Source organism: Falco peregrinus, chromosome 7 (assembly GCF_023634155.1).
Source record: "Falco peregrinus isolate bFalPer1 chromosome 7, bFalPer1.pri, whole genome shotgun sequence".
In the NCBI taxonomy this organism is placed as follows: Eukaryota; Metazoa; Chordata; class Aves; order Falconiformes; family Falconidae; genus Falco; species Falco peregrinus.
This window is the reverse complement of record NC_073727.1, coordinates 86,054,290-86,068,030: the sequence shown is the minus strand read 5'-3', so window position 1 is coordinate 86,068,030 and position 13,741 is coordinate 86,054,290. Positions and strand designations below refer to the sequence as shown.

The 13,741-nt window shown below is 40.0% G+C and overlaps 1 protein-coding gene across 8 annotated transcripts in view; it reads left to right on the top strand.

The window, feature by feature from the left end:
* RARS2 (arginyl-tRNA synthetase 2, mitochondrial) overlaps positions 1-13,741 on the top strand; it is a 52,756-nt gene that overhangs the window by 19,459 nt on the left and 19,556 nt on the right. For all 8 annotated transcript variants that reach the window (XM_055810330.1, XM_027785958.2, XM_027785956.2 and 5 more), the window contains exons 9-14: positions 407-562; positions 2,444-2,550; positions 3,179-3,274; positions 5,653-5,713; positions 9,840-9,916; positions 11,168-11,292. In XM_055810330.1, coding sequence (XP_055666305.1) covers positions 407-562; positions 2,444-2,550; positions 3,179-3,274; positions 5,653-5,713; positions 9,840-9,916; positions 11,168-11,292 — 622 coding nt within the window. The remainder of the gene's footprint in view (positions 1-406; positions 563-2,443; positions 2,551-3,178; positions 3,275-5,652; positions 5,714-9,839; positions 9,917-11,167; positions 11,293-13,741) is intronic.

Here is a 13,741-nt window from a genome sequence, read left to right as displayed (position 1 = left end):
CTTGTAAAACATTGAGTCTATCTAGGATTTTGCTGCTTCAACTGCCATCTGAAGAAAAGTCTCTGGTTTAAAAGTCTGTGATGGTTTCCCTTTCATGTGTAAATCATAAATTCTTCCATATTCTGCTGCCACAGTTGTTTCAAGATTATGAGGAAGATGATAGTGACAGCAGTAAGGAATTATGGCATTAGTCTTGTTTCAAGATAGGCTGCACATTTTCCTATTGGAATTTGGACTGCTCATTCATCCTTTTTAAATGGGAAATGTATTCGTTTATCATGTCTTCAAAATTTTGATGTTCTAAATGTCATCTTTAAATGCATTTGTATTGTTCTTGTAGAACTTTGCTTATTTTTATTGGAGGAGAGGATTACACAGCTTCAACATTTTCAGTGTCATATTTTAGGTATATGTGCAGATTAACAAAGCAGCAGAAGATGAAAACACAAAAAAGCTGGCTAAGGATTTCTTTAGAAAACTGGAGGAACATGATGAGCAGACGTTGTCACTTTGGAAACAATTTAGAGACTTCAGTATTGAGGAGTATGTCCGAATTTATAAGGTACAAACCATCCACTACTTTTTCTGTGTTGTTGGTAAAATAGTCTCTATTTATTGCTCCATCAATCTAATTGCACAGCACATTTTTATCTAAGAGACTGCCAAACAGTGAACGGATGTAGGAACAGAGATTGCTTGTAATGTTGTCAATTCATTGCCTTTCCAGTAAACTTTACAGTGTTGCAGGAAAGCTGTTCCTCAGTATGCCAGATTATGCCCTGTTTTGTTTGGAAAAAGCACAGTAATTTATTTAACATCCAAGCAGACCATCGCTTTAGTTGCTGACACTCTAGATAAATTTTATTTAATGTAGTCCATGTAATTGAGCCTTAGATTAATTCTCCCTTCTCAGGCCCTGAAGCTAGGAGTATGATGCTAAGCAACAAAGCAAATGAGTGTTAGATAAATATTGTTTAGTTTTGCTTTACCTTTGAAGTTGGCAACAACCTGCTAAATTTAACAGTTTCCATGTAATAAATTTTATTAGGAGATAACTCTTGTTTTCACATTTCTGATCTAATGTTATAATGAAGAGCTGTATATGTTGCAAATTAAATTGAGCGTACAAATTACAGCAGCAGGAGTTTACAGTAGTAATCTGTGCATAAGTTACCTGCAGGTTGAGTTGAGCTAATACACAGCCATGTGTTGCATACTGTAACCTCAAGAATGGAGCCATTGTCCACTGTTTCATGGGAGATGTTTGTGCCGCTGGCCACAAAATGAATATTCTGAATTTGGGAAACAGGAGTCAGATACACCTTCTGTGAATGAATCCGGTCTCATGGTATTAATACTAAGTAATCTTACTCAAGAACCAGCAAAGTCCATCTGAAAAGCAGCTAATGTTTTCCTTTCCCACATCCTTGCAATGAAATTCTGGAATGAGTGCCCAGTTTTGATGGGCTTAGATATTTTTTTTCTAACTTGCAGCTCCAAAGAGTTTGTGACTCATTTTGTGCCAGTTCCTTCTTCTAGTATTATTCTTTACTTAAAATTGCACTTTTCCATCTGCTTCCTCAGAAATTGTTCCCATCTTCTTTCATCCTTGATTGCAAAGTTAGTGACCTGCCCCTTCCTCAATAATCCAGTACCCTGGCTGTGCTTTACCAGATTCATGCCAAGTACTCGAAGTTAAGAGCTCCTAAGTGAAAGACAGACTTGATGATTCTAGTGGGAAGCTGACCCCTTAGGGTGAGTGGGTATTGGGCGGCGTATACAGCTGCATCGTGATGGTCCCTCATCATCGATCCCATGATGACTGGTACAGCTAGATATTTCTCTCCCAACTCCATTCAAACTAAGAAGTATTGAGCTGATGGACTGACAGATTTGTTGCCCTCAGCTGAAACCCTTGTCTTTTGTACGGTTACATTTGACCCAGTTTTGATAGTTAAGGTCATCCTTTCTCTCCTAGGTATACCCTCAGCCTTCCTAGTAATGGTGATTTCTGTATGCTCAGCAATGTTTGTGAGCAGCTCCTTTTTTAAATTTCTTTTAGTATCCTTTTAAAACAGGATTGATTTCACACCCAAGTAACTTCTCTGCAGTCCACTGGTTTTGCCTCCATCCAGCACAGCAAGTTAGAGACCTATCTCAGAATTGTACTAATTGCTCTATCCAGTTTCCACCTGATTTCTCATGAACTTTATATCCAACGCTGTATTCAACTCAGGGAGATTAATTCTAATGCAGAAATCAATTCAATCAAAATCCAAACATTCTTTACTTTTAACAACGAAGTGACATTTCCCGGAATAAAATTAATCTTTGCACTCTGTCTGGTCTGTGACACAGACCTATCGTCTCACTTAATTTGAAGAAATAATTAGCCTCAATCTTAACAATGTTACCGTTCTTTGATATTTTTGGAACTTTTCAGCGTCTAGGAGTGCACTTTGATGAATATTCTGGAGAATCTTTTTACCAAGAGAAGTCCCAGGAAGTTCTAAAGATGTTGGAGGATAAAGGACTCCTTCAGAAAACAATGTATGAACTTGTTATTCAATCTGTTGGTTAATACTTAGCATCTATTGTCAATACTTAATATTCAGTTGCATTTCAAATGATATGATGACTGAGGTTTGTCATAATCTAAGGGGAAGTGTTTTCTTTAGATGGTTTTGGTAGCTGTTCTAGTAGAAGACCGACAGGATTTGTGCAGTCACAGCTAAAAATTAAGGTTGCCTTTCCTGTGGCTAGCACAGAAGCTTGGCCATGACAAATTAGGTACAATGACTGTTCAACTTCTAATGGCCTTTTAGGCTGTTAATTGGTTTGGTATCTGATGTGCCATTTAATGAGCAGAATTAGATGAGATCCTTGCCTTGATGAAGGAGCTGCCTGTCTGAGCTGGGATGGAAGCTGTAGTTGTGGAATGCCCCAGAATGTGGGCAGACAGCTCCCTGGCATCAGCAGTGGTGACAACAAACTTAGAGGAACAGTCTTCAAAAATACTTGAAGGAGACAGTCATTCAAAGGAAAAAATGAGATTGTCCGGAGTGAGGGGGGTTCCATGGCAAGGCACCTTTGTTTTGGTTCTGACCTCTGTCTTCTCTCAACTTACCTGTGTTCAGGTCTGGTTGCAGTTACTTCAGTGTTTTCTTTCAACTTACAGAAAGGGGACAGGAATTGTGGATCTTTCGGAAAAGAAAGACCTCTCATCGTTTTCCACCGTCATGCGTAGTGATGGGACATCTCTTTATATAACAAGGCAAGTAAGCTCATCTGTTTGTTGCCATTTATTTTGCCAGTGAACTTTTACACATGGGTACATTTGTAACTGATAGTACAGATTTTGAAGATTTTTATTTCTGACGTGGGACGCGTTTGCTAGTAACTTATCATAACTAGAAGTAGCAATGTAACTACGATGGGATGAATATGGCTCGGGAAAAACAACTGCTTTTAAATACTTTTCCTCCCCTTAAGCAGTCTGTTTGTAAATCTCCTCTTTCCATAAATCATGCTTTCTCCAGCTACTGACTTTGAAAATAAAGCTGAGAGATCTCTTCATCTAATAACTACTTGCCATATAATGAAGGTTTTAGGAAGACCGTCGCTTAAAATACTTATTGACAGTGTGATGCAGAAAAAACCCGGCTTGTTCAGCCATGTCTTCATTGACTCAGTGGACCACCAGCACTGTAACGTCAATTTTATCACTGTTTTCCTACCTTCTCATCAGTATCCTAAAATTCCCCTTGGGTATTTTCACATGGAAGCCTTAATAGTTTCTTTGTGCTAGTAACGTAAATAAATTAGATGTCTAGCCCTCAGGGTAAACTGTGTACAGCTTTTCAGGACAAGGGTATTAGATGCTGCAGTCAATCCAATTAGGGAGCTGCTGAATCCTGTAGCCACTTAGAGGCAAGGCTGCCACAGCTCCATGCCCACAGGTCCAACCAGTAGGAAGGCTGAGCCTGTTGTTCCCAGTAGGCACACAAACACAGAGGCAAGAGATATATATATACACACCCCTACATACACACACAGCCAACCAAACAGGGCAACGCAGACAAAACCAGTCAGCACTCAGGATGAACAGCCTTATTTTGTTCCCCTCTGGCTGATTATGTTGAAGATCTATTGGTGTGAAATATACGTATGTATGTGTGTGTATATATACACATGTATGTATGTGATATCATTTATCTACATAAGTAATATACATATGTATTGTATGTACACACAACATGTATCCCTCCAGTAGCTGAGCTTCAATGCTCAGGCTGCCCGTTAGCTGGCCCCTGTATTCCCAGGTCTCCCCAGCTGCTGGCACGTGGGGATGTGAGCCCCCATGGCCCGCAGCTCCAGTCCAGTTGCTGGTTACAGGCACAGTGGATCCCTCCAGTAACTGAGCTTAGGTGTGCAGTCCACCCAGCAGCTGGCCCTGGATCCTCACTCTCCCCTGTTGCCTCCTACAACAGAGACACACGGTACACAGGCAGGTTCGGTCAACACCCGGGGCCATGGTCTCTCGGCAGTTGGCCGGGACCCCCTGATGCCAGCAGTACAGACTCATCCTGGAAGGCACACACTTGGCTCCTAGAGAACTTTACCTACGTGCTGGCTACTTCAGCTTGATATTTCCCATCAGTCATACGTGGGTGTGCATGCCCTCACTCCAGCTGTTGACAGCAGAGATGCCTCTGCCCCAGTGACCCATGGTCAGACTCCAGGTGCTGTCAGTTTCACTTACCTCCAGTCCCGTTGGTTGCTGGCACCGCAGATGCATGGCCTATCTGAGCTTTAGTCACCAACTCCAGTTGCTGATACTTAGACCTCCAAACACATATGCACACAGAAGACAGACCTCCTCACCCAGGAAAAGTTTGAAATGGTGTTTAATGGGAAGACAGGGAAGACTCAATAGGTGCAGGGCACAACCAGACAAACATACTAACTAGCAACCGGTTTACAAGCCACCTGTTTCTTCTATCATCTTCTCCCTGTCTTTTCCCATCTTTGGTTCCTCCTCTGAGCATCCCATAATAAGGCTTGGGCAGCTGCAAGCATCCCATAATAAGGCTTGGGCAGCTGTAAAATGCTTTTCCTTTGCATCCCATGTATCCTATGTCCCTTAGGCAGTAACCTCCCTCAGTCAGAAGGCAGTCTGGAGAGCTGCTCCTGGTGACCCCTGAGGTGGGTTTCAGACTGGGACATGGGGCTGGTGGCTCTTCTGTGACAGCCCTGGGAGGGTCTCAAGCAACTTGTTTCTCTGTGCTACTTCATCTGTGTGAAGATGAGCTTTTTATCATACAACCTGACACTGGGGGCTGGGTTAGTTTTCCAGGAGAGGGTTGTTTCTCTCAAGTCCCAGCTGATTGATTGCCCCAGCAGGCAAACAGAGACCAGGCTTCCTCTGTGCGCAAGAACTGTTTCCTCAGTAATTTTCATAGCTAGTGGTTTAAAAAAACATTTCAAACATGTCATGAACAAAGTATACATTTCCTCTTTTTTGGTAAGACATACATGGATCCTTCTAATCAGGCAGTCCTCTCCCCTGCATGATTAGGTTATTTTGCTAAGAGGCAATTAATGAGGTATGTTTCAGGGAAAGTCCAAATAGTTTCTCGTTGTCTCTTTCAGAGATCTTGCTGCTGCTATAGACCGAATGAATAAGTATAGCTGTGATACTATGATTTATGTGGTAAGTAATTCTAGATTCACTGAACACTTTTGAGCCTGACTCTCTCAAATAATCCAGGGGGCCTCTTGCTCGCAGTATGACTTTGGCATATGGTATTTTTGGCAGTTAAATAGATGTCCTTACTGCCCAGCAGCTGTGCCTGAATGTGGCAGTGTTTCTTGGTTCCGTTTCAGTTCGTGACCCACAGAATGGCTGAAAAATCAGCTCTGGAGTTACTCTCCGTTATAAAAATTAATTGCAGTTAATTTTAAAGGAACTTTTACTCAATTAACATTGTAATTGCTTTATAAATGTTGTAATTAATATTTAAACAAGTCAGGAAAAGTTGTTAGTGTTGTAAAGGGTTGTAAAATGTTAATTTAGAAATGGAGGAATTAATGGTCTAAAATGAATCCAAGAGTACTCTAAAGTCCTGATATCTTATCTGAAATGTAAATTTTTATGGCTTTGAACAATGCCTCAGTTCCATTATGTAGAAATTGCACATAAAGTCCTGCTTAATCAATCTGGATGAAGCAGTTATAGGCAGGGATCTTTTTGTATTTTTTGGTTTGATTATTTTGCTTTTTAACAATTCCAGCAGTATTAGTAACGAATGGCAGGATCATCTCCTCACTTCTGAGAAACTCTTTTTTGCTGTACTGTTACCAAGGATATATCACATAATGCTCCTAAATCTTCTGTTTCCCAGATTTAGAAAAAAAAATGTTTGAAAACCATGCTCTTTTATGTGAAGTCAATTAATAAGTGGAAAAAAATCTGCATGTTGTTTGTGATGTGTTTGGTAATGCCCATATGTCTTTTCTGGTACAGCTTCTTCAAAAGTGAATGTAATGTTACAAATACCATGATTCAGGGGAGGGGGAGAGATCAGTAAGCATAAAATTAAATATACAGATATTGTAAAGTGGGACTTAGTTAAGTCACATGCCTCCTTTTATCTTTGGTCTTCAGGAAGTTTCCAGTAGCATGCCATTCCCACATGTGGTCATAGAACAGGGATTTTTTTAGTTGTGGTTTTTGGGGAGAATTGCTGGGAGATTTTTTTTGCCTCTACTGACTGGGACATAGTAGGTTCACTGGCATCGAAGAGCAGTGTGGTTGTGAAAGGGCAATACGCAAGGAGTTAAGGAATGCCTCTGTGTATTTCATGTGGGCCGGTAATTATTTATATTTGTTATACTATGAGATAGTAGGGACCAAGGGAGAAGGAACAAGTAGAAAGAAAGAAAATAGTTGGGTGGGTATTTGCACAAATTAGGATGTGGGCTGAATGTTAAACTCATGGAGTGAACACGTGTGGAAGCAATAGTCCTGAGTGGACTGGCTGCTGATAGCTCAACTCCAGGAACTGTTTACTTCCTTGCCTGGGCCTCTTTGATCTGCTCCTACTCCAGATACGCAGCAAAACTGGCCTGTGATGCCATCAGTGTGTCCGTTACAGTCCGTTACAGTCAGTGTCTCGTTCAAGTTGGAGATGACAGATTAGCCTGTCTAGGCCTTGCTAAGGCTGCATATTTTCTGGGTGACATGTTTAGTATTTTTATCACTTCTGACTTTCTGAGGGCTGAGAAACTGGGTCATAAAATGAGAGGGCAATAACATAAACTGTTAGGAGAGTCTGTGGGACAGACAGCCTAATGAGGGAGCTGCCAGCCTTGCTGAGCTTTGCTGCTGTTTTGTGGCAGTACTTTGTAGTGGATTAGGACTTTAGTCAGTGTTACCAGCAGTAGGAAGACTTAATGGATTTAAGTGAGAACACTGATGATTTTAGTCTTTAATTATTAAATACAAATGTGTTTCAGAATCCTGATCTTGTTACAATAAAATTATTTAGAGGCTCCTGAGTCTTACTTCGTACGATCATCTTATTTTCATCAGATCAACTTGTTTAAACGAACATTAAATTGGTTTATTAGTTGTAATGCTGTAAAGCAGTGCATTCACCAATTTATATTTTTAAAAAATCATAGTTATTCCATAAAAATGCAGTGATAAGAGCAAAATACTCCAAACATTTCAAAATGTGGAATGAGTATTAAAGAGATACTAAGATTCAGTTGGATGTTGCACTCCAAACAGGAGATGAAAATGCTTTAATACATGAAGAATTAAATATAATCCACACTGTCAGACTGCAGACTTCCCCCTTAAAGCCTTTAACCACTTAGACATGTTTAATTTGGGGGCCTGTAAGGAAAAAATTGCCATTCTTCATAGTATGTATCTTCTTTTTGAGCATTTGTGTTATTTTTGCCATCCTATGAAGCTATGACAAAAAAGTAGTTTTGTGAAATGGTAATGTCTGCAGGTTCATCTTTTTTAACCTACTTACACATCCATGTTTTGAGTATTACTTTCCAGCAAAGATGAAGTTGTGTGGTACTCCTAATATTTATTTCCATCCTTTTTAAAAAATTTGGTTTTCATGCCATTTTAGTTATGTGGATTGTTCAAGCATAATAAATGCTCATTGTTACGCTTCTTGCAGTATCACACCACATCCAAAACCACAGGAGTTGATGTTTAATTTTCAGGTGGCCAGCTGAAACCTGGAATTCAGCTTGTACTGCCTGATAGATACTCTTATCTTGGCTTTTCATGTTCTTATTTCTGTGGGAGTCTAAAGGATTATTTAAAAAAGCTATTAGATTATTATTAGATTATTTTCTGTTAATGATTTTAAATATTATTCTGTATATTTCTATATATGTTGGTCGAGACAAGTAGTTAGAAACTTAAGTTGGCATTTGGTTTAGTTTTAGCTGAAAATTCTGTTCCCTGAACAGTCATGAAGAAGCAATTAGGTTCAGAAGGATTGGGGTCTTTTGTCAGTGAGTATTGTCATGATTTGTCACAGTATCTACTCACAAAAGACTGCAGTCCTTTAAAGAGGCTTTTAAATGCTGTTTCATGGTCCAGGTGGTGAGGGACAGCGGTTGTGCACACAAAACCAAACCAAACCAGTTTCTGTCATGGAATGTATAATCTCTTGTAAAACAGATCAGAGACAAATTCCGACCTAGGGAGAAGCAGAGGAAACAGCAAGGCAGCATTGGCTGGTACAATGAGCTGGCCTTAGCCTAAACATTGTAAAGTTTATTGTGAGATATTTTAGCAAGAGAGATCTGGCTTTGTTACAGATACAGAGAGCTTCTCTTCTATGTAAGGTGGAAAAGAGCTTGCAAGGCCTTATTTGAAATGCTGACCGCCACTATCCATTTATCAGCCTTGCTTGTGAATTGGCACAGACAGAGGTGATGTAAAGGAGTGAAGCAGTTTATGAGGAATGGTGCAAGAGGAGGCTTCGTGCAATGGGGGAGCTGAGAAAACACAGATAAGCACTTCACTCACTGCTCACTCCCTGTCTTGGAATGCCAAACAAATAAGGAAATAGTGGTTATTTGGTTATCACTGCGGTGTTTTTTAAGGAGGGATAAAGTAGTCTGAGTGATGTAGTCAAAGCAACTAGGTAGGAAAGTGAACTTCATGCAACAGCTTTAGCTAGAAACACGTCTAAAGATCATTGTTAGCTATAAACTGCTGTCAGAAACTGCTTTAAGTCATAGGAAAGGTGAAAGAGAGCACAAAATGCATCATTAATATGAAAATGTGATTGTACCTTTTTCTTTAATCATGCATGATGTAAAACTTTACAAATCACACTGGAGACAATAGAAACTAGTGGATTCTGAAGACAGAAATCTTAGAGGCGTTGTTTCTAAGCCAAAGGAACCTTAAAGTTTGGTGATGTAAAACATGGGAATATAACAAGAGCATCAAGTTTCTGAAGTGAAAATGGAGGTATTTTGTTTGATGGGCAGTTTGTAGGTTATGTGAAACTAAAGAATGTCGAGGTTTCATTTCACTTCATGGCTTTGTCTTCATGACCTAGGTAGGAATAATCATTTTTGAAAAGGTAGATTACCTTTTCTACCAAGATGCAAAATCCCACTGTCATAGATTCCAGCTCTTACCTGGACAGTCTTACCTGTCTCTATAGGTCTTAATTCTGTTTGCAACAAGTTACTGGTACAGTATCTGTGGTGGTGTGTGTTTGTGTGTTAAAAGGTAGTCTTTATCAAACTTGGAATGTTTTCTGATACACACCAATTCTATTCCTTAGACAGATAAAAGTCAAAGTAATCACTTTCAACATTTATTCCAAATACTGAAGCTCATGGGTTATGACTGGGCAGAAAGGTATGTATTTATGAGTCTTAAGTACTTATTTAAAAGAATGGGTAATATGTACATTGGAATTTCAGTAGAGTGCTCTTTTGAAGAGAAACTCCTGATTGTGCCCACCTACACATCATGTACGCATTTTAGACAAAGCTAAGCTAGAAGGTGTGGTGCTGGTGTGCAACTAGTGAATTCCAGACATTTGGCCTGTAAGATCCAACTAATGTTAGTTCAATAAGGAGGAAAAAATAAGAAAACAAACTTCCAGAATTCTGTGCAAATGTGGGCCTCAGGTCCTCGGCACCAACCTTTTCATTCTATCTGTCCGCCTCTGCTGGTCTGCTTTATTTGCAAGTAGAGACATCGCTATGTGTGTCGGATGTGAAAAACAGCCATGTCTCTCATTTAACAGGTTTTTCATAACTGCTTGATATGGAAAAGGGGAGAGACTTTATGGCATAGCTTCTGGGATATGGTGTGGTCATATGTTAAACGATTACTTCTTGAAGTATGATCTTTAAGGAGAGATCTGAATCTGAGTTTAAATCATGCCTCAGGTTTGAAATATCTGTTGCAGGGAAATGTATCCCTGCTGTTATTCATTGTAATTACCAATCTTGTTAGCAGTCTCAGCAAAGGTCAATAATGGATCTGCAGACTAAATTATATTCCTGTCTGATAGACTGCCTGTCTTTTGTGGTTAAATACAGGATTTTAGCCTTCAGGAATTTTAGTCTGCCTCCTTTCACAGTGCCGAAAGTTGCACTAAAATTAACTTAGGTTATGGATCCAGAATAATTTTTAGGATTATTGTGAGCAGAAGCAATGAATGTTTTATTATTAGCAATGATTAATTACACTTTTAGTTTAATGTGGCCACAACAGAATTATTATGACGCCCTTTCTAATCTTATTAACAGATCTGTGTTGCCACTGTAATTTGATCTGTCTACCTCTTGCCTCTCCTCAATTTATTGCAATTTACTGCATTGAGTCCTCTGAACTAAAGCTAGTAGCGAGAGAGGTTCCCAAGAGCGCTCAAATGACCAGGTTATCATAATTCTGATCATAATTTTCCCATTATATAAGTATGGAGCTTTGGTTGCTGAAATGAGAGTTTCTGATTATATCACCAAGCTTCCCACGTTGGAGCACTATTTATTCAGCTGTTACTGCTGTTTCCTGGTAGAGAATCCAGCTCTGAACAAACACTGCAAACATTTCTCTTGATTAAAATGTAATCTTAGGTCCTGCTGCTTTTCAACACAGGTGCCAGCATGTGTCTTTTGGTCTAGTTCAAGGGATGAAGACTCGGAGAGGAGAAGTAATTTTCCTGGAAGACGTTTTAAATGAAGTTCGCTCAAGGATGTTACAAAACATGGCTTCCGCAAAAAGTTAGCTTTTTCAGGTCTTATTAATTTCTTTTGATGCTCTGTGTTGATCAAAATTTTGTCATCTTTTCTACCCTTCACTTTTCCCTGGATCAGTGATATCACAGTGATATGCTCTGATCTGTGCATTTTCTGTATCTCCCATAACATAAACAATGTTAAAATAATCCTTTGCAACTCTGTGAACTTCCCTGAATTACAGATTTGCAAATTTTAACACTGAGTGAAACTAATTCATCATGCTTTTGCACTGGGAAGGAAGTACCTGCCTTTGGGGGACAGCAGCTGTTTTTTCTGGAGGAAGGAACTAGTCAATAGTGGGGCTGCGGCCAGAGTTCAGGGAACAGTCAGATTTCATCCAAAGGATTTGTAACTCTTACAGTTTTGTCTGGCAAAATTGACTGTAGGTTGTGTGCAACTGCCCTGTCATTCTCCCAGCCTCGTACCTGTTTCCAGAGCCCCCAGGTCACTGCTCTGCTGCAGGTCTGCTGAGAGGGGACCTTTGCCTGCACCTCGGGCTGGGGCTGGAGAGCTGGTTCCTCTCGATGCAGTGAAGATCCAAGCAGTTCCCAGTGAGATGCTGCCCCCTCTTGTGCTTTCTGGTTACTTACTGAATCGAATCAATGAACTGAGCCGGTTAAGTAAAGTGCACCTTCCTTGCTCTGCCTCAGTTCTTTTTTTAATCCAGATAATTTTGCTTGTAGAGTGGACCAGGCAAAGGGGGTGGGGGGTGGCAGGCAGAATGATAGAAGGGTGACACTCAATTCAGACTAGTTCTACTGCAGAGAGGAACGGACCTTAGAGCTTCAGTTTAAAGTTAGTATTAGCTGACTGCAAAGGAAACTTTTATGCTGGACTGGACTGACACAGCAGAAGCACAGACCCATGTTCCATTGCACAAGCAGCAGGCAGAACAGCTAAAAGTAGTAATGTATTGCTGGCAGTGCAGCATTACCCAGAGTTCATTCATTAGATGCTAAATCCTACCTGAGCTTCTAGAAATTTCCCCCCTTATATTTGAATTCGTCCCTCACTTCCCCTTTCCTAAATTAGAACTCTTAAATCCCTGACTCATAGCAATGTCTTCAATGTTTGAAAAGTGTTTGGATACACAGTGAAAGGTATTACAAACTTTTGTGTGGCATCAAAATGCCTCACTGTCATTGAAAGTATTTTGGGAGCTGGGCATCTTAAGAACCAGTGCTAGTTTTAAAAATCGTGCCTGTGTGGAGCTTGGAGTTGGTTAGTTAAATGCCTTTGTATAAACTCTTTCATTTCTATTAGCTGTACACAGTTCTTCCACTATTTACGTTTCCGTTATTGGCATCTTTTTTCTTTCTGTTCGTCTCCATGAATCCTGCTGTCCAGGTAAATCTTCTGTATGATGCCTATTTCTTTTGCCACTTTATTTTCTTTTAGATAGCTTTGTCTGTGTCTCAACAAGCATTTAAACAAAAGCCTGAATTCTGAGGCAGTTGTTCTGTTTTGAAACAAATCTCAGATATGAAATGTAATAATATAATCTAAACATATTTGTCTTTGAATGAATAGCCAGTCAGAGACTTCTCAACTATCCCCACACTTTTCAAGCTTAGTCCTTTCTGAATTTTGTAAATAGCAAAGGTATGAGTAGGATGTACTACTCAAAGTTGTCTCAGTTGGCTTTGCTGACCCTGGCACAAAGAAATAGCAAAGCAAAAGACGGAAATTAAATGTACTAAAACTGTACTGCAGAACTGGTGCACCTTAAGTGGTGCCTTAAAAGAACAGCTGCATTCTCCGTATTCTTCTGTTAGTGGGAGATCATCTGGGACATGAAATCTTAAGCTGAATTCTGCAAATTTAATAGATTATATATTCCATGAAAAAAAATTGCACTCGGCCCTTGCTAAAGTGGAACATATTTGCCTTGTAAAAGACTATGATAACAATCCTTCTTTCTTTCCGGTAGAGACAGACAGAAAGAGGAGACCCTGATAGAGCGCACTGTGATCTGAGTTTAAAAATAGAAAGCGTTAGGTATGTCAAAAGCATCACCTTCTTACTAGGCAAGGTTCTGGGTCCAAACATAAGTAATTGATTTCCCAGAAGATCCAGAATCTAGAGTGCTGTTATGTAGGCAGTTTACTGTACTTCTGATGCACTGGAGCACCAGCTTGGCCCTGTGAACTTCCCTGTGAGACGGGGAATGAAAGAGGCCCTTTGCTGAATTTCTGTACAGAACAGCATGCTGCTTATCTGCTGAAGAATTATTAGTTGAGTTGTGAGAAAGCTGGAAATAGCTTTGCAGACACGTCTCTGCAGCTGTTGTGAGTGCCTTCTCTCTTCGACTCCTCCAGCTTAATTAGGTTTTGTAAGGATAGACTTAAGTTCAGTATTTAGTTAGAGGAGCTTTGGAGAGGTTCTTGTCATGTCTACCCAGGGAGAAGGGCAAATCGTGCCTGACTAATCT